General features: G+C 43.7%; 2 protein-coding genes across 2 annotated transcripts in view; both read left to right on the top strand.

The window, feature by feature from the left end:
• Window positions 1–12,257, top strand: part of LOC109905262 (FERM and PDZ domain-containing protein 4-like) — a 64,430-nt gene extending 52,173 nt beyond the window's left edge. Inside the window, exons 8-17 of the mRNA XM_031801100.1 lie at window positions 252–383; window positions 964–1,083; window positions 2,142–2,278; window positions 2,718–2,844; window positions 3,194–3,283; window positions 3,694–3,876; window positions 6,149–6,281; window positions 6,378–7,379; window positions 7,753–9,012; window positions 9,775–12,257. Coding sequence (XP_031656960.1) covers window positions 252–383; window positions 964–1,083; window positions 2,142–2,278; window positions 2,718–2,844; window positions 3,194–3,283; window positions 3,694–3,876; window positions 6,149–6,281; window positions 6,378–7,379; window positions 7,753–9,012; window positions 9,775–9,779 — 3,189 coding nt within the window. The 3' untranslated portion in view covers window positions 9,780–12,257. The remainder of the gene's footprint in view (window positions 1–251; window positions 384–963; window positions 1,084–2,141; window positions 2,279–2,717; window positions 2,845–3,193; window positions 3,284–3,693; window positions 3,877–6,148; window positions 6,282–6,377; window positions 7,380–7,752; window positions 9,013–9,774) is intronic.
• A 1,802-nt stretch (window positions 12,258–14,059) lies between these two features.
• On the top strand, window positions 14,060–19,733 carry LOC109870899 (toll-like receptor 7). The gene is made up of 2 exons (XM_020461594.2): window positions 14,060–14,226; window positions 15,774–19,733. Exons 1-2 carry the CDS (start codon window positions 14,221–14,223, stop codon window positions 18,945–18,947), a joined length of 3,180 nt encoding a protein of 1,059 aa, XP_020317183.1. The 5' UTR covers window positions 14,060–14,220; the 3' UTR covers window positions 18,948–19,733.
• Window positions 19,734–19,794: the final 61 nt, after the last annotated feature.

Genomic DNA, 19,794 nt, shown 5'->3' with positions numbered 1-19,794 from the left:
CCATTTTGAATTGGATTTTTACTGAGACTCAAACCCTATTTATTTTCCATTATCTTACTAGGATATGCAGTATTTTTTTTGCTTTTAAGAATACATACATATTTAGCTAGGGTATATATAATGCAAATGTGTACTTTTTGCATAGCTTTCCCCTCTCGTCACACCTTACTCTGTCACTTGGTGGTCCCTGCACGTGCCTGACACATACAGTAACATATGAATAATGAATGTGTCTTCTGTCTGTGTGAAAGGATGTCATCTTGACCCTGCAAGAGAAGCTCTTCATTAAGAGTATAGAACACTTCTCACTGATGCTGGAGCACAGACACGAGGGCTCGGCCAGCAGACTCATGCTCCTCCACGAGCAGGAGATGTTAACTCAGGTGAGACGTCATGGGGGGGGGGGGGGGGGGGGGGGGGTAATGACAGTGGGGTGGCTTCATGCTCGGGTAGGCGACAGATTGACAATACTAGGCCCTAATACAGTGTAATCAAATATGACCTGCCTTTTTTTCCTCATAGTCAGTGTGAAATGGATGTTGGTGGGCATGTGATTGAATGATTGTAGGGTAACAGTGAACATTATTTAGACACCCCAACAGACTGTAGATTTGAATAAGTATAATGTGGCTGAGAAATAGTTTTTCATTTTTTTGCAAATATGTGATTCTGTCACAAAAAAGACAGGTCAGTATTATATATTCAATATAAAAATGAAAAACTGTAATAAAACAATGATTATTATTCTGGTCTTTTAAATACATTTGTTATAACAAATGTGAGTTGTACATTTTGTTTTGTTTCTGTAAGCGTACAAATGAGGATATAGATTTTAAGCCCATTTTATAGGTTTGTGATGAGTTTTTAAAATAAATGTCAGCATTTAAATCGCAGTATCTTTAATCCATTATTCATTATTCATGACATCGCAACACACTTCTTTGTCCTGGCCTGGTGCCTTAGGCAACACAGAGACCAGGTGCGCACAAGATGAAATGCTTCTTCCGCATCAGCTTTGTACCGAAGGACCCCATTGACCTCCTGAGGAGAGATGCAGTGGCGTTTGAATACCTCTATGTTCAGGTGAGTCACAGCACATGGACGACAACACTGCCTGATTGAAAAGTATCAGGTTTGTTGTGTTATCAAAATGTATATTTTTCTATGATATTCATTGAGATGTATTTGGTGATTCCTTGTAGAAACTTTAGCTCAGAAAAAATGTAAATGATCTGCTGTTGACTTGGAGCTCACCACAACCAGCGTTACTAGGGGAGCCAAATGTAACTTCATACCATAGTTACTGTGTACTCGTACTGTCTGGTTCAAGGTGCAGTGTAACACCTCTCCTCTCCTCTCCTCTCCTCTCCTCTCCTCTCCTCTCCTCTCCTCTCCTCTCCTCTCCTCTCCTCTCCTCTCCTCTCCTCTCCTCTCCTCTCCTCTCCTCTCCTCTCCTCTCCTCTCCTCTCCTCTCCTCTCCTCTCCTCTCCTCTCCTCTCTCTCTCCTCTTCTCCTCTCCTCTCCTCTCTTCTCTTCTCTTCTCTTCTCTTCTCTTCTCTTCTCTTCTCTTCTCTCTCTTCTCTTCTCTTCTCTTCTCTTCTCTTCTCTTCTCTTCTCTTCTCTTCTCTTCTCTTCTCTTCTCTTCTCCTCTCCTCTCCTCTCCTCTCCTCTCCTCTCCTCTCCTCTCCTCTCCTCTCCTCTCTCTCTTCTCTTCTCTTCTCTTCTCTTCTCTTCTCTTCTCTTCTCTTCTCTTCTCTTCTCTTCTCATCTCTTCTCTTCTCTTCTCTTCTCTTCTCTCCTCTCCTCTCCTCTCCTCTCCTCTCCTCTCTTCCCTTCTCTTCTCCTCTGCTCTCTTCTCCTCTCTTCTCCTCTCTTCTCTTCTCCTCTCCTCTTCTCTCCCCTTTGCTTTTCTCTCCTCTCCTCTCCTCTCTTCTCTTCTTCTCTTCTCTTCTCTTCTCTTCTCTTCTCTTCTCTTCTCTTCTCTTCTCTTCTCTTCTCTTCTCTTCTCTTCTCTTCTCTTCTCTTCTCTTCTCTTCTCTTCTCTTCTCTTCTCTTCTCTTCTCTTCTCTTCTCCTCTCCTCTCCTCTCCTCTCTTCTCCTCTCTTCTCCTCTTCTCCTATCTGCCTCTTCTCCCCTTCAAGAGCTGTAATGACGTGGTGCTGGAGAGATTTGGGTCAGAGCTGAAATACGACACAGCCCTGCGTCTGGCTGCCTTGCAGATGTACATCCTCACCATTAACACCAAACAATCGCAGAAAGTCTCCCTCAAGTACATTGAGTGAGTAGCTTGGGTTTCACAGTGCTTCCCACAACCAGGTTAACACAGAACAGATCCAATGTCTAAGTTCAAACATGGCACTGCATTTCCTTGCATTTTCAATCCAGCAACACATTGTTATGAGAGCTTTTGACACCCTCACAACATTAGACTCTTAACACTTACTCAGTGACTTGAGATTAATCTGGAAATAAAAAAATCATTATCTGGCTTGGGTGTCTTCATGAAGGAATTACATCCATGTCAGATACAGTAACGATTTCCCCATTGATTGGTGCGTCATAAATACCACAGGTATTTAATATGGATATTGATTATAATCGACTAGCTGTTGGCTAATCAATGCATCCCCTCTTTATAAAGTGATAGATTTTTGCTGGACGAATGCATTCTGCTGTTGTACATTAAACCTGCGTTACCATGGTTTCTTGCTCTACAGGAAGGAGTGGGGTTTGGCACTGTTCCTCCCTCCTGCAGTACTATCCAGTATGAAAGAGAAGAACATCAAGAAAGCCCTAACACACATTCTCAAAACCAACCAGAATCTGGTACCTCCTGGAAAAAAGGTAGGGTACCTTTTTATCTCTCTCTCTCTCTCTCTCTCTCTCTCTCTCTCTCTCTCTCTCTCTCTCTCTCTCTCTCTCTTTCTATCTCTCTCTCTGTCTGTCTCTTCTCCCTCTCTTCTGTCTCCTCTTCTCCCCCTCTTCTCCAGCTCACTCTTAATGCAGCACATTGGAAAAGAGCACCACCTAGTGGAATACTCAACCTGATTTCTCATGCTCTCATACATTTCCCACTGTTAGATAATGTAATGCGTCACTGTGACCATTCACAGCGCCACCTTCTTTGTAAAATAAATCCTCTGTGCACATTCATACAACGACAGTAGTCTACATTGCTCATGCTCTCTTTCAGCTGTCAGCATTGCAGGCCAAGGTCCACTATCTGAAGTATCTCAGTGACCTGAGACTGTATGGAGGGCGGGTGTTTAAATCTATACTGCTGGTAAATAACTACCTCTTATTTTCTGAACTTTTGAGTAACGACACATCAAATATCAAATATCAGAATATTATATCATAATAACTTATAAGTTATTAATGGAGTCTGTGTATCCAGAGACAGGCTGCCATCTGCATTTCGGGCAAATGCCAGATGGGCTGGTCCATTATTAGCAGTGGGCCTGTCTAACTTGAATTTTTTGCACAAAATGATCATTATCTGTCTAATATGGGGGCCAGAAGTGAAAAAAATGGGCCGGTGTGGGTGCTTCAATAAATAAAATGGGCTGGTGTGGGGGACTCAAGGGGAAAAAATGGTCCGGTGTGTTAGAAATGCTAGGGCCGATATGTGGTCCCAGTCCGCCCCCGTGTGTATTGTCTTTCAATGGTTTCCTTTCTGCTTTATGCCCACAGCAAGGTGAGAAGCACACAGAGGTGACTCTACTAGTGGGTCCCAGGTATGGCATCAGTCATGTGATCAACACCAAGACTAACCTGGTGGCGCTGCTTGCTGATTTCAGCCACGTCAACCGCATCGAGATGTACACAGAGGACGAGAAGAACGTCAGGGTAGAGCTACATGTTCTGGATGTGAAGGTGAAATCTTCTAAATTAACTCATTCTGAGTGTGGTATTTATTTTTTCATTAATCCTATCACAATTAACTTTTTATCAGTTGAATATTGTCACCAATATAAAACTTTTTCTGAAATATTCTATAAAAATATGTAACATTTTGTTAAGACACTCCAGGAACGGATTGTGGATATATAGTTTTTAAATCATTCTATCTATAGGCCGTCATTGTAGGCCGTCATTGTAAATAAGAATTTGTTCTTAACTGACTTGCCTAGTTAAATAAAGGTTATATATATTTTTTTATCTATAAAAATACAAAAACATGTAGGTAAACTGCATTTTTGGTGCATATTTCCAAATAACAATGTTACAACATATCAACAATTTCCTTGATACAAGTCTGGAGAATTTACAGTGCATTCGGAAAGTTTTCAGACCTCTAGACTTTTTCCACATTTTGATACGTTACAGCCTTATTCTAAAATTGATCAAATACCCCCCCCCCCCCCCCCTCATCAATCTACACAGAATACCCCATAATGACAAAGCAAAAACAGGTTTTTAGAAACTTTTGCAAATGTATCAAATAAATAAAAACTGAAATACCTTATTTACATACTGTAAGTATTCAGACCCTTTCTCACATCTGCTCCTGCCACACCCCCTAGTGGACATCCAGTGTCTCCTTGACCTGCAGCCATTCTCCTAGTTCTCCCTCTCTCTCTCTCTCTCTATCTGTGATTGTGTGGTTGAAGACAGGTGTGCTGGAGTCAGAGCAGACCCCTACCAGCTGCAACCCGTTCCATAATGTAGACCTCTACAAATGCTCAGTCCTGCCACTTTCACAGGGTAGCAGGGCAGGGAGATGTGGAACAGGAGACAGGAACCAGAGTCAGAGCAGTGAGATGAATGAAGATTACGATCTGGCTGCTCTGACTCTGGTTCCTGTCTCCTGTTCCACATCTCCCCGCCCTGCTACCCTCTTCTGGATTCAGCTCACCATAACTCCCTTGGATTCCCCTCTGGACTTGTTTACCCTGTCCCAACCCAGCTCACTCAAACCTCAGCCTCCACATCTGGTTTCCTACAACTCCCCCGAACTTCCCTGGATCCACACTTCATCTCTCAAACCCCTTTTTAGGGGACCTGCCCGGTTCTGGTACCAATTCCGTCTGACATGCACGCTTAGAAATCGATCTGTGGATACCGCAGATCAAAATTGCCCTATTCCCACGGACACAGTAGTATTTTTCTGAGCCTGTGTGACGTACTATAGGATGTGAAATCTGAAAGCACTTGAAGCTGGCGCCACAGACAAAGCAAGTACCTGCAATGTTTACATCGTAGCACATTCAGAGATCGGTTTATAGCCATTAATCTAAATAATTCATAGATTTTAAACAAAAAACACTTTGTTATTCATAGACGGACATGAAATGAAAGTTCCCAACGAGTTCAGAAAGCCAAGCTAGAGCTGTGTGTGACATTCACAGGGATGGGGGGCAATGTTTTGATCAAGAGAGACCTTTAGAAAATATGCACGTTTTCTCTAACACTAAACATACAAATATGTAATTTACAGTTATAAGGAAGGTGAAATCTTATAGTTAGTCATTTTATCATTTGATTATGCTATATTTGGAAAGCTTATAAGTAATTTCGCCTTATACACACAGTTTTGTTGAATAGGAAATATGTCCAATTTGTTATCATATTTGTACTGTGTACTTGTGCTTTTGTCTTAAAAAGTGACTACATCTCAGGAATGTATTTTAACCAGAAAGGTGAGATTTGAACCTTTCTTTGAGTATGCAGCATTACTAGTTATTGTTTATGGCCCTGTCAATAATTACTTTTGGTGATTACGTAGTTTACATTTTTGAAATGAAGTGTCATTACTTGTAGTGAGCTTTGAAATTATGGATTTATGTCCATTTTAATGTGGTTAAAATTCATTACATTTTTATGACGGAAGTATGATAAACAAAATTAAATATAAATCTACATCAAGTTTTAGAAATGTTATGTTTACTTTTTAAAGTACTAATACCAAAATACCCTAAAATCTCAGAAATGCTAATTTGATGCAACAACTAAAAAAACTGCCTCTGGTACTTTGCCTTAATAAGCAAAAAGATAATATTCTGTAATAATATTGAGCAAGGAAATGAATGCTCAATGAGAACCATTAGAATAACACTAAGTATTGTCTTCATTCAGCTCTTGACATTACTCTATCTTAGTCTATTTCCAGTTAGTGTGTGTTCATTGTTGTCCTCTTATCTTCCAGCCCATCACTCTGCTAATGGAGTCCACTGATGCAATGAATCTGGCCTGTCTGACTGCTGGATACTACAGACTACTGGTGAACTCTCGACGTTCCATCTTCAACGTGGTCAAACCAGGGAATGTAGACAACACCGGTGAGTCTCTAGACTCTATACAGTTCTAAGTTCATACAATATAACTGCTATTGCAGAAATCTGATTATCAACCCCTGGTTTGGTTCCTATCCTCAGGCCATGACTCCAGAGTAAAGCAGGTCTACCAGGCCATAGAGTGGACATACAGCGCTTCCTTTAGGGGATGTGAGGAGCACCAGCACCACAACAACCAGCGCTGCACCAGAGAGCCCTCCACCAATAGAGACACAGACTACATGGACCCTGGTTATATCACTGAGATCCAGCAGCCGCCCCAGTACTGCATGCAAATGGCAGAGAGGGTGGATGCCAGAGGGGGAACCAGTGGTCCAACACATCTCCAACCCTACCTCTGTGTCCCCAGGCCCAAACCCCAGGACTCCCCCCGCAGTGCCAAGGTCTCCTTCACCTTCGGGGATCCTCTGTTAGACAGTGTGGACCCCCAGAACCTGGGATACCAGAGGCTGATGGAGGAAGGCCCAGAGGTTCTACACGACCCCATGTATGAGCGACTAGATGAGGATTACAACAGCAGGGATCTCATGGGGATGGCCGGGGAGGGATATCCGTACGTTGACAAAATCTTCGGCAACACCGAGTGCAGTGAGGAGCCGCTGCTGCACGACATCTGCTATGCGGATACCACAGACGCGGACGAGGATGAGGAGGACATCAGCTGCGAGGAGGACATGGGACTGATGGGGGATCTGGACAAGGCTAGGTTCCTCACGCTCTCTGGGTCCAGCGATGACATCATCGACCTGACCTCCCTGCCCCCGCCATGGGAGGGTAAGGACGAGAAAGACAACGAAGATGTGTTGCTTCACTCCCTCAACCTGGCCATCGCAGCCCCGCCCCCAGGCTTCAGGGACCGCTCTGATGAGGACGAGCAGCACGGGGGGGGCCGGGTGCCTGTCAAGAAGAGCCAGGGGACCCGTGATAATATCCCAGTGTCCATCATAGACTCAGTCACCACACAGGTGGAGGAGGGCCTTGAGGGGGCCCTGGACGAAGCTGTGGTGTCCACATTACAGGCCCTGGAAGCCCTGGCAGCTTCTGAGGAGCAGAGCCCAAAACCACAGTCAGAAAATAGCTCAGGTTCTTCTTCTTACACTACTGTAACGTTTATTCATTAACACCACGAAAATTAACCAGACATGAACGTTTTTCATTTGTTGTTGTTGATTTTTCAATTAAAAAAAACATTTTGTTCTGTGTTTCCATTTTGTGTGTGCAATGTGTCATTCATTTTGAACGTAAAACATTTGCTGTGTGACACTCATTTTGTCTCCAGAGCTTTTTTTGTGTATCATTTTGTTTGTTTTTATAATTTATGAAACGGTGCACAAATGCATTTCAACTCATAGCTTTCGTTCTTTTTGTACCAATGAAATGTGTACCATTTTATAATATCTCTCAGGTGCCTCAGGTGAAGTTGTTAATAAAATGTCTGTCTCTCTGTGGCACACAGGTATAGAACTATCAAGGGCATTTAGCCCCGAGTCCTCGTCAGACTCTGGCAACGAGACTAACTCCTCTGAGATGACAGAGAGCTCAGAGCTGGTCGCTGCCCAGAAACTGTCTGAAACCCACCTGAGACTGTTTGTGGCCACCACTGAGGGCTACCACACTCTGACTGAGGAGAAAATAGAGTTGCCTGTAACACAGTATGAGGACGGGAAGGCCCTGGCCATACAGCACGACCCTCAGGAGACCCAGGGGGAGGAGGAGGAGGAGGAGGAGAAGAAGAAAGAGGAAGGGGCCAAGTCCCCAGGTGTGTCATCCACCCAGATCATATACTCAGAAAGGGGAGAGATGGAGCCAGAGACCATGGAGACCAAGTCCCCCACCGACTACTTTAGCAAACTGCACATGGGCTCTTTGATGAGCAAGCAGCCAGGAAAGCACAGTGACCCTGAGGGCAGGATTCAGGGAGATACCAGTGACTCAAGAGAAAAGCAAAACAGCAAAGTCCACTCAAATAGAGGGGAGCCACCCAAATATAATGCTATTGTAAGGGAATCTCCGTACATGAACCAATTCGAGTTGGGCCGAACGCCATATCCGTATCGAGAGAAGCCCCCAAGATATCACCGGCCGCCTGAAAACAAAGTGGCCAACAATCTTTCCCCAGACTGTGTGAATGACTCACAAGCCTCCCTCTCTGGCAGGGTAACAATTAAGGGAGACAAGCAGGACTGGAATGAAAGGAGCCATTGGTTAGACGCTGAGTCACACTCCCATGCCAAAGACCCCCACAGTACCCAGGAAGCCAATTTACCCAGCAGCGACCGGCAGCAGCAGCAGTCGAGGATCCCCTCAGCTGAGCAGGATGTCACACGGCTATATGAGTACCACCTTAGTAAGCACATGCCATCGTTACAGAGCAGCGAGGGTGTCCACTCCCTCCAGAGCTCACAGTGTTCCTCCATAGACGCTGGCTGCAGTACAGGAAGCAGCAGATGTGTGACGCCCAGGGACTCCCCCCTCTGCGCTGGAGAAAACATGCATCTACTTTCGGAGTGTTCCCTCAAGGGAATGGGCCATATGAATTGGGAGGAGAAGGCGTATGGCACCCAAGGCCAGGCCACACAGCAAGGCAAGGCTAGACATCAGACCATGGACCCCACCCTGCTGAGGAAGATCCACGCAGCCACCAGTGCCGAGCCTGGGTTCGGTACCGTACGAGGAGATGACTGCCACCGGATGCCCAAGATCAAAGAAACCACAGGTACAACTAAATAAGTGTTTTCCTATGACGTCTGTGTGCTTACAGGTCTTATCCCAGTATTATTCCAACCTCATAGTGTGGAAATATGTATAAAACACAGGAAAATATACTTTTTAAGTGGATTTTAAGTGGCTTTGGGAGACATAATTCCAGGAGGGAAGTGTGGCTGTTGATAAATGATTCACTAGTGGGGATTAGGATACGCGTCACAGTGACAGGGTATGATTATCCCTTCAGACAGAAAGACAGTAGAATGTCAGTAGTATTTATACAATAATACAGTGCATGCATGTGTAGCACAGGAGGCTGCTGAGGGGAGGAGGGCTCATAATAATGGCCGGAAAGGAGCGAATGGAATGGCATCAAAACACCATGGAAACCAATGTGTTTGATATATTTGATACCATTCCACTGATTCCGTTCCAGTCATTAACATGAGCCCGTTCTCCCCAATTAAGGTGCCACCAACCTCCTGTGATGTGTAGAGGATTGTTGTAATAATATTCCTGTGCGTGAGGCCTTCTCAGTGCATTATACAACACTTGCTGCAGGGAGAGTTGGTCAAAGTGCTGAAATGCAACGTTGTTCCATTTTACACCATTCTCTAGAAATCAAGCTACGTTGTGAAAGCATAATTAGAGAAAAAATCTTTCTAAAAAAGTCCTCTGATGAAAACAGGAAAGGGTGATGAGAGATCAAAGCAATGCACCATGTTGTCAGGGAGATGCTTAATGATTCTCTTTGTATTTCTGCTCCCCCTAGTGTAGCTTGTACACAGCTGGAGATGGCTGGTGGGAAAGACTCCTCCTCAGCTCTCTCTGAGGTAAACGCCGCCGCCACCCCCACCACCAACTCACTACCATCATTTACCAGTAGCAGCAGCATGTCCAGAGTCCAGTGTTCCCAGTGTGCCAAAGCAGCAGGGCTGCCACAGCCCTGAGTCCTTTCCACACTGCACCCAGGCATTCCTCTCAAGCGTACACCCATGTGAACGTATCACAAGCAGCCTCAGGAGTCGGATGTTGAGGAGGAGCTGGAACAGCATCACACCCTGGATCTGGGAGCCTCGAAGCGCTGCTGGAAAAAACAAAAGCCACTCTGAATGGGAGGAGCGCCCAGAGACTCCAGTCACCCGATGACCCCACCAAGCCACAGAGGGGAGATTAGCTTTTTCCAAGACACTTTCCAAGAGCTTGTCTCAGGGCTCAGTATGGTCTGTTAGATCAGTTAGCTCTCAGTCCTCTGGCAGGAGGCTTTTCATAGGCGCCTCCATCTTGCTGCCAGCATCACTGGATGCCAAGCAGCTCCGAGCCATGCCACTACCCAGACTGCACCCCAGGAGGTGGTGGATGAGCCTGGAGGAGGTGCCACGGGCCCTTCACTCAATGCTTCCCCAAGAGGAAGACCAACATGGTTGGGGACGATGTAGATGAAGGTAGAGAAAACATCATCCCACAGCCGTTCTCTGGAGGTCAAAGAACCCAATCACTCCCTAGCAACCTCAGTGTTGAGGTAGAGAACACAATCTCTCTATACACCTCTGGACCCTCCACTGTGGCTGAACAGCTCAACATGGCCAGTGTTGTGACTGTGAGTGATATGAGTCTTGGAACAATGCTGGCCCATGTGAACTCACTGAAGGGAAGACTTACAGCCTCCCCAAGGGAGTCCCAGACACACAGAGAGATTCCCTTTAGATAATGGCCCTGGTGCGCTCCAGTGGAGGTCAGGGAGGGGGCCAGAAAGAGGTCCAGAGGTCAGAGGTAAGGTAGCCCGACCTGTGGAGATTCAGCCAGCTGCTCTCCATGAAGGCCCTAGAGTGAGGCAGCGCCTGTAGTCACATGGCCCTGGTGCACCCTGCTCACCCTGACTCAATTTCCACATGCTCTGCTGCTTAACAAAGGCCTGCATGTCACTGGTGGAGGGCTTTAGCCATGAGAGCCGGTCAGCGCGAGCTGGTCGCCAAGGTGGACGAGCTGGTCGCCAAGGTGGACAAGCTGGTCGCCAAGGTGGACGAGCTGGTCGCCAAGGTGGACGAGCTGGTTGCCAAGGTGGACGAGCTGGTCACTAAGGTGGACGAGCTGGTAACCAAGGTGGACGAGCTGGTAGCCAAGGTGACTAGTTGGTAGCCAAGGTGACGAGTTGGTAGCCAAGGTAGACGAGCTGGTCGCCAAGGTGGATGAGCTGGTCGCCAAGGTAGACGAGCTGGTAGCCAAGGTGGACGAGCTGGTAGCCAAGGTGGACGAGCTGGTAGCCAAGGTGATGAGCTGGAGGTGACGAGCTGGTAGCCAAGGTGATGAACTGGTAGCCAAGGTGACGAGCTGGTAGCCAAGGTGATGAACTGGTAGCCATGGTGATGAGCTGGAGGTGACGAGCTGGTAGCCAAGGTGACGAGCTGCTATCCAAGGTGGACGAGCTGGTAGCTAAGGTGGACGAGCTGGTAGCCAAGGTGACGAGCTGGTATCCAAGGTGACGAGCTGGTAGCCAAGGTGACGAGCTGGTAGCCCAGGTGATGAGCTGGTAGACAAGGTGACGAGCTGGTAGCCCAGGTGATGAGCTGGTAGCCAAGGTGACGAGCTGGTAGCCAAGGTGACGAGGTCGTCGTGAGTTATGTCTGCTTGCAACTGCTGAAACGGCTTCGGGCAGTTCCCCCGATGACACATCACTCTACCACCATGTCTGCTATTGTCAATACACTGAGTTGCTCAATTACAACACTCCCTTACAAGTAAACAGAACAACACGGTTGTCTTTCTGATTAGTGATTTCAAAGCCATACATTAGAGACATGGGTTTATTCGACTCAAACCAATGTGAAGTGCTGTGACATACCTTTGCCTTTTCTGAATCGTGATGACACTTTTAAAAGAGATTATATTCAGGCCTCTGACCAGAAAAGAATTCCCCTTAGGGTATATACACTGATATTACTTGATAAGTATACTTTTACAAATTGATAATGGGGTGTAATGTGTAGATAGACCTCTATTGGATCTGCATTATATTTGTATTCATTGTATTGAAATATTATTTTACACATGATACATATTATATGACAAAGAGCTCTAGACAAGTCAATGTGGAAGACAATAAATTATATTATGTGATACAGTCCATTGTGACCTCAATCTTTTTCATTTGCTGAATCCACCGTAGTTTATGAATCTTTGCACATGATCACTGAGTACTTTCCTGTTATTTAGGTAGTCAGCACTGTAACATATTAAAGGTTTAAAACGCTGCAACCTGATTATGGTCTCCTTTATTCTTCTGATAACAAATGGCTTACAATGTAAAGGTCCATTTCAATTTTCAATTATCAATTTCAAAATATTTCACGAATATTGTTTTCTTGTTCTCTAAAGCCAAGCCCCTTTCTGCATGAGTGAAGGGAGCTTACTTCATCTTTCTCATCATTTATACCAAAAACTCTCCTGGACCATGTTTGGTTGAATAACAATGTTTAATTATTTACTGTTTGGAAGCTGGAGAGTGTGTCTGCATGGTGTATTCTAACCTTGCCAGCCACAGACAGCGCTGTTTTTCACTGCAGCCACTAGCTAATGTTCCAGTTGTCCCTGCATGCACACCCAACTGATGGAAAGTGTTGTGGTGTGTTTCTCTAAACCTAGGTTTGTTTCACTTTCATTTACAGAAAAAATTAACCTGAAACTGTGGTAAGAAAATAGAGAAATGTGTCAGCACATGTCTCCAAGTAAACACGTTTCCTCCTTTTGTACAGTGCCTATAGTCAAAGTCTACACACCCTTCACAAAGTTTTCACATTTTACTACCTTAAAATTAAATCTAAACGAAATGTGAAACGAAATGTATTGAAATTCTTCCAAATAAATACCAAATTGAAAACTAAGATGTCTTGATTGCATGTTTATTCACACCCCAGAGTTAACACTTGGTGAAAGCAGTTTGGGCAACAATTACAGCTGTGAATCATTTTTAAGAAGATTTGATCAACTTTTCACAAATCGTAGGGCAACATACTGAATGCAGTCTCCGCTAACATGGGAACATTGCTTTAAAATTTAAATCACGCTGTAAAGCTGAACTTCTACAATACGTATTGAATAGAGACCTAAGGCACTTTTTACCTTGGCTTTGCTCCTTTCATATTTCCTTCGATCCTGACAAACTCCCCAGTCCCTGCCAGTGGCAAGCATACCCATAACATGATGCTGCCACCAAATACTTAGTGTTTTACAACATTTCATTCACCACATTACTAACCTGTATGACAACTTGAAAAGAAGGAAGCCCTAAATCCACATTCTGTTTGCAACAAGGCCCTTAAGTAATTCTGCAAGACAACATGGCAAAGAAATGTAATTTTTTGCCTAAATTAAAAACTTGAATATAACACATCACAAAGTGAAACGCTCTGTATTTGGTGGCAGCATCATGGTATGGGTATGCTTGTCACCGGCAGGGACTGGAGAGTTTGTCAGGATCAGGATTCCACCAGGTATTAACTCTGGGGTGTGAAGACATATGCAATCAAGACATCTTTGTTTGAATATAATTTTTCTTTCACTTTCAAAATGTGGAGTAGGTTGTGTAGATCGTTTGGGGGGAAAAAATCCACTTTAATCCCTCTTTAGATTTAATATTAAGGCAGAACATTTTGAAGACCGCAATGCTATCATAAATAAGACAAACTAAATGCATATTCCTATCAATAAATGTTAAAAATCAAGGATGAGCACATGCTTGAAAGAAGCTCCATTCACACACAATTAATCAGTACTGCTGCAAACTGCTTAAATGATTAAAAAATATATATATATGTAAATATATATATGTAAATTAAGCTATTGAATGTATAGTATTGGATTTATAAACCAAGAAAGCTTACATACAGAAAATGCTGATTAAGTGCTTCAATTAAGCCTGCACCAGAAATAGACAACATTGATTTAACAATTTAGATTTTAGGAACTTGACCTTAGGCAACAGTTGTACTATGTGCCTATTGATAGATAGGTGTCTAGCATCTGCCTAAAGGGAAGTGGAAACTATTAAAGACACTTTCACTCGCACATCTGTTGTCCTTCGTTCCATCAGCCTGTTGTTTTCATGTTTTCACATGAACATTTTATCGTTCTTAGTACTCCTTTTATTTTACAGTAAGAGAGAACTGAACCGTGAGAACTTATCCACACAAAAACATTGATCTGAACAATACTGTCTCACATGATGGTAAGCATACCTTTCATATGGTAATACATGTAATATGGTAATACATGTAATATAGCAATACATGTAATATGGTAATACATGTAATATAGAATATAGTAATACATGTAATATGGTAATACTTGTAATATGGTAATACATGTAATATGGTAATATGGTAATACATGTAATATGGTAATACATGTAATATGGTAATATGGTAATACATGTAATATGGTAATATGGGAATACATGTAATATGGTAATATGGTAATACATGTAATATGGTAATACATGTAATATGGTAATATGGTAATACATGTAATATGGTAATACATTTCATGTGGTAATATATTTCATATGGTAATATATTTAATATGGTAATATATTCCATATGATAATACAATTCATATAGGGTGTAGCATGCACATCCATTGTGCAAGGATTAAAAAAAGATTGATGAAAATGAAGAAACTGGGGATGAACCCCTAAACTGGGGATTAATCTCTAAACTGGGGATTAACCTCTAAACTGGGGATTAACCTCTAAACTGGGGATTAACCTCTAAACTGGGGATTAATCTCTAAACTGGGGATGAACCTCTAAACTGGGGATTAATCTCTAAACTGGGGATGAACCTCTAAACTGGGGATTAACCTCTAAACTGGGGATTAACCTCTAAACTGGGGATTAACTCTAAACTGGGGATTAACCTCTAAACTGGGGATTAACCTCTGTCTCTAACATCTAAGCTAACATGATGGTCATACCATGGATCATTTAGTTATTTAATTTGGGATTTTAGGACCCCTTTAAGGTATAAATTCAATAACATTGAATTTGGCCTTTTCTACTACAGAGACGCATTGAATCAGACATCTAAAAATAAATAAGCAATGAAGTTTTGAAGAGTCTGTCCTATATCTAGGAGATACAAGAAAGCTCAGGAAACATTTTTGTTTTCTGGACACATATTTAACCTCTTATTTATGGTTTATGAGAGGCGACATGCAAATAAGACTCGTTATCATTACCCCTCTAGGAATAACACTGTCCTGTTCCCCCAGAGGTCAGATTGTGTTATCATTATCCCTCTAGAAATAACACTGTCCTGTTCCCCCAGAGGTCAGAGTGTGTTATCATTACCCCTCTAGAAATAACACTGTCCTGTTCCCCCAGAGGTCAGAGTGTGTTATCATTACCCCTCTAGGAATAACCCTGTCCTGTTCCCCCAGAGGTCACAGTGTGCTATCATTACCCCTCTAGGAATAACACTGTCCTGTTCCCCCAGAGGTCAGAGTGTGTTATCATTACCCCTCTAGGAATAACACTGTCCTGTTCCCCCAGAGGTCAGAGTGTGTTATCATTACCCCTCTAGGAATAACACTGTCCTGTTCCCCCAGAGGTCAGAGTGTGTTATCATTACCCCTCTAGGAATAACACTGTCCTGTTCCCCCAGAGGTCAGAGTGTGTTATCATTACCCCTCTAGAAATAACACTGTCCTGTTCCCCCAGAGGTCAGAGTGTGTTATCATTACCCCTCTAGGAATAACACTGTCCTGTTCCCCCAGAGGTCAGAGTGTACATCTTTCCACGTGTGTGGGGTGATACTGCTGGGCCTGTGGTGCTCCTCTGTGCTGGAAGCTGGAAGCTGGTACCCCAAAACCCTACCCTGTGACGTCACCCTGGCCAGCAACAACACCATGGTAAACGTAGATTGCACTGAGAGAGGACTTCTAGAGGTCCCAAAGGACATCCCCAGAAACACCACCAACCTGACCCTCACCATCAACCACATCCCTCACATTAACTCAACGTCCTTCCAGGGCCTGGAGAACCTCACCGAGATCGACATGCGCTGTAACTGCGTGCCCATCAAGATCGGCCCCAAGGACCGCATGTGCACAGAGAGTGTGACTATCAAGACGAACACCTTCAAAGACCTGAGGAATCTGAAGGCTCTGTATTTGGATGGGAATCAGCTTTCCACCATCCCAGAGGGTCTCCCTCCGAACCTCATTCTGCTCAGTCTAGAGGTGAACAAAATATATACCATTCTGAAAAGGAACCTCTCTGACATCACTAACGTACAGATTCTTTACCTGGGTCAAAATTGTTACTATCGTAACCCATGTAATGTTTCCTATCAAATTGAGGAGGGAGCATTTTTACAGCTTGGTAACATGACTCTCCTATCCCTCAAGTCAAATAACTTATCCTACATTCCCCCAAGATTACCGACAAGTCTCAGAGAGTTGTATCTCTATAATAACAAGATTGAAATGGTTACTGACAAAGATTTTCATAACCTAACCCAATTGGAGATACTTGACCTGAGCGGAAACTGCCCGCGCTGTTACAATGCACCGTTTCCTTGTATTCCGTGTCCTAACAATTCCCTTCAGATAGACACAAACACCTTTAAAACATTGACCAAACTGAGGATACTACGCCTGCATAGTAACTCCCTCACGTATGTGCTTAGAGAGTGGTTTCAGAACTGTAAAGAGCTGCGAGTACTTGATCTCTCAACAAACTTTTTAGCTCGAGAGATAGCGTTTACTTACTTCCCACGAGCTCTACCCAACCTGGAAGAACTGGACCTGTCTTTTAACTACGAGCTGCAGAGGTATCCAGCTACACTGCACCTTAGTTCCTCATTTTCCTCCCTGAAATCCTTGAAAGTACTCCGCATCAGGGCCTTCGTCTTCCAGCAACTCACCCTCGAAGACATCAGCCCACTGATTCATCTAAAGAACCTGGAGGTCATTGACTTGGGCACCAACTTCATCAAAATAACCAACCTCAGCATTCTAATGGAACTGAAAAGCTTCAAAATAATAAATTTATCTGACAACAAAATATCATCCCCCTCTGAAAGTGGTCAGTCTGTTGCCTTTTCAGGAGGAGAAGCCATACATGGCTCCCCAATGTCAGATTCTGGGCATAACAGCAATGGAGAAGTGAGAGAGATTCATTATTTTAGATACGATGAGTACGCTCGCAGCTGCAAATACAAGGACAAGGAGGATGGGACGCTGAATTCATTCGTCAATACCCAGTGCAGCAAGTTTGGAAAAACCCTGGATATCAGCAGGAATAATATATTTTTCCTTCACTCCAGATTCTTGAACCTTGCTGACCTTAGATGCCTAAATCTCTCTGGAAATGCAATGAGCCAAAGTCTAAATGGGTCTGAGTTTACTTTCCTCACTAACTTACAGTATCTTGACTTCTCATTCAATCGTCTGGACCTTCTCTATTCCACAGCGTTTCAGGAACTGAGAAGTTTAGTTATCTTAGACATAAGCAACAACAATCATTACTTTGAATCAGAGGGTTTGACCCACATGCTTAATTTCACAAAAAATTTGACCAATCTGACGAGATTACTAATGAACTATAATAAGATTTCTACATCCACCAACACAGAGCTGGAGAGTCTCTCTCTGGAGGAGTTAGAGTTCAAAGGTAACCGTTTAGATATGCTTTGGAGAGATGGTGATACAAGATACATTGACTACTTCAAAAAACTGCTAAATCTGAGGGTCCTAGACATCTCTCACAACAACCTCAACTTCATCCCTCAGCAAGTCTTCCAAGGCCTGCCAGACAAACTCACTCATCTCTACATCAACAACAACAGATTGAAGATATTTAGTTGGGAGAAGCTCATTATTCTTCAGCACTTAGAGGTCTTAGATCTCAGTAGTAATAGCATATCAACAGTTCCCCCAGAGCTCTCCAACTGCACCAAATCTCTCAAGACTCTCCTCTTACGCAAAAATCAAATATCCAAACTCTCTGCGTATTTCCTCAAGGACGCCTTTAGTTTGAAGAATCTGGATCTCAGCTTCAATAACATTCAAAACATTGAGCAGACCAGCATCCCTGATGATGTTGTCGATCAAATGGACACGTTAGTCCTGAACAACAACAAGTTCATGTGCAACTGTAACGCCCTCATGTTTGTGATGTGGCTGAACCGCACCATGGTGAACATCCCCAGACTGGCCACCGCTGTGACCTGTGCTGCTCCAGGAGCCCAGAGGGGTCATCCGGTCATCTCCCTGGACCTAGAACTGCAGGCCTGCCAGCATAACTACCTATCCATCATCCTTTACATCCTACTCACATCCCTGGTGCTCAGCTTCATCGCCCTCTCCATCTCCAGCCACCTCTTCCTCTGGGACGTGTGGTACCTCTACCACTTCCTCCTGGCCAAGTTCAAAGGCTACAGACGCCTGTCCTCGCCGAGCACTGCCTACGACGCCTTCGTGGTATACGACAAGAAGGACCCGGAGGTATCTGAGTGGGTGCTGAAGGAGCTGCTTGTTCAGCTGGAGGACCAAGGGGACCACCCCTTACAGCTGTGTCTGGAGGAACGAGACTGGATCCCTGGCTGCCCCCTGATCGACAACCTGTCTCAGAGCATTCACCAGAGCAAGAGGACCGTGTTCATACTGACGAACAAGTACATCAAGAGCGGGGACTTCAAGACCGCATTCTACATGGCCCATCAGCGACTTATGGATGAGAGAGATGATGTGATTGTCTTGATTTTCCTGGAAAAAGTCCCCAGTCACTCAAAATACCTGAGACTCAGGAAGAGGTTGTATAGGCGGTCAGTGATGGAGTGGCCAACAAATCCTCAAGCGCAGCAATACTTTTGGTTTAGCCTAAGGAGTGTACTGGTAACAGACAGTCAAAAACAATACAGTAATCTCTTCAAGGAGACTCTTTGAAAAAGGACAAACACAATGATTTTTCACCATTTGTTAAGAATGCTTAGCATTGTCCTTTTTTGTGATTGTGTAATGATTGTGTAATCATTGGGTAATGTCATTAATGACAAAAAGAGGGAAGCAAACCAATGGAGAACTTCCTCAATTAATCTATGAAGATTCTGTTTGATTTAGCTCAGATGGCGGGATGGGAATCTGTGGCTATGGTGTCAGACAGTCAGAGACACTCAGAAACAATACAGTAATCTCTTCAAGAAGATTCTTTGAAATTTTACACTTAGAATACACCTTACCCACTGGGCACACACTGGTTGAATCAACGTTGTTTCCATGTCTTTTCATTGAAATGACATGACATGGAAACAAGATGGAATGGACGTTGAATTGACATCAGTGCCCAGTGGGTAGTGTTGATCTTTTAATGTGGTGATTGTTGTAAATTGTAAATTGTAAATTGTTGTTAAACGCTCTGATCACCTGTGATAATTAGCTATCTAGCACGCTCTAATCACCTGTGATAATTAGCTATCTAGCATGCTCTGATCACCTGTGACAATTATCTTAAAGATGGGTTTTAAGGTGTACCGTAAATGTAATGTATCTGGTTTTAAGGTCTACAGTAAATGTAATGTATCTGGTGAGAATGTTTAGATATGAATTTTCATCTCTAATACTGACTGATTATGTTTGCTGTACTGCAATGCTTATAAATATACTGTCTCAATCTCCTGTGCTGCGGAGAGTAAGGTAACAATACATTAATAAAATAATGATTCACAAAATGTTTAACTGATTCTGCCTTTAATCTCTTTATACATGCCATATGAAAGTATAAAAATGAATTAAT

The sequence above is a fragment of the Oncorhynchus kisutch genome, linkage group LG2 (assembly GCF_002021735.2).
Source record: "Oncorhynchus kisutch isolate 150728-3 linkage group LG2, Okis_V2, whole genome shotgun sequence".
Lineage (NCBI taxonomy): Eukaryota > Metazoa > Chordata > Actinopteri > Salmoniformes > Salmonidae > Oncorhynchus > Oncorhynchus kisutch.
This window is presented reverse-complemented; position numbering and strand designations above follow the sequence as displayed.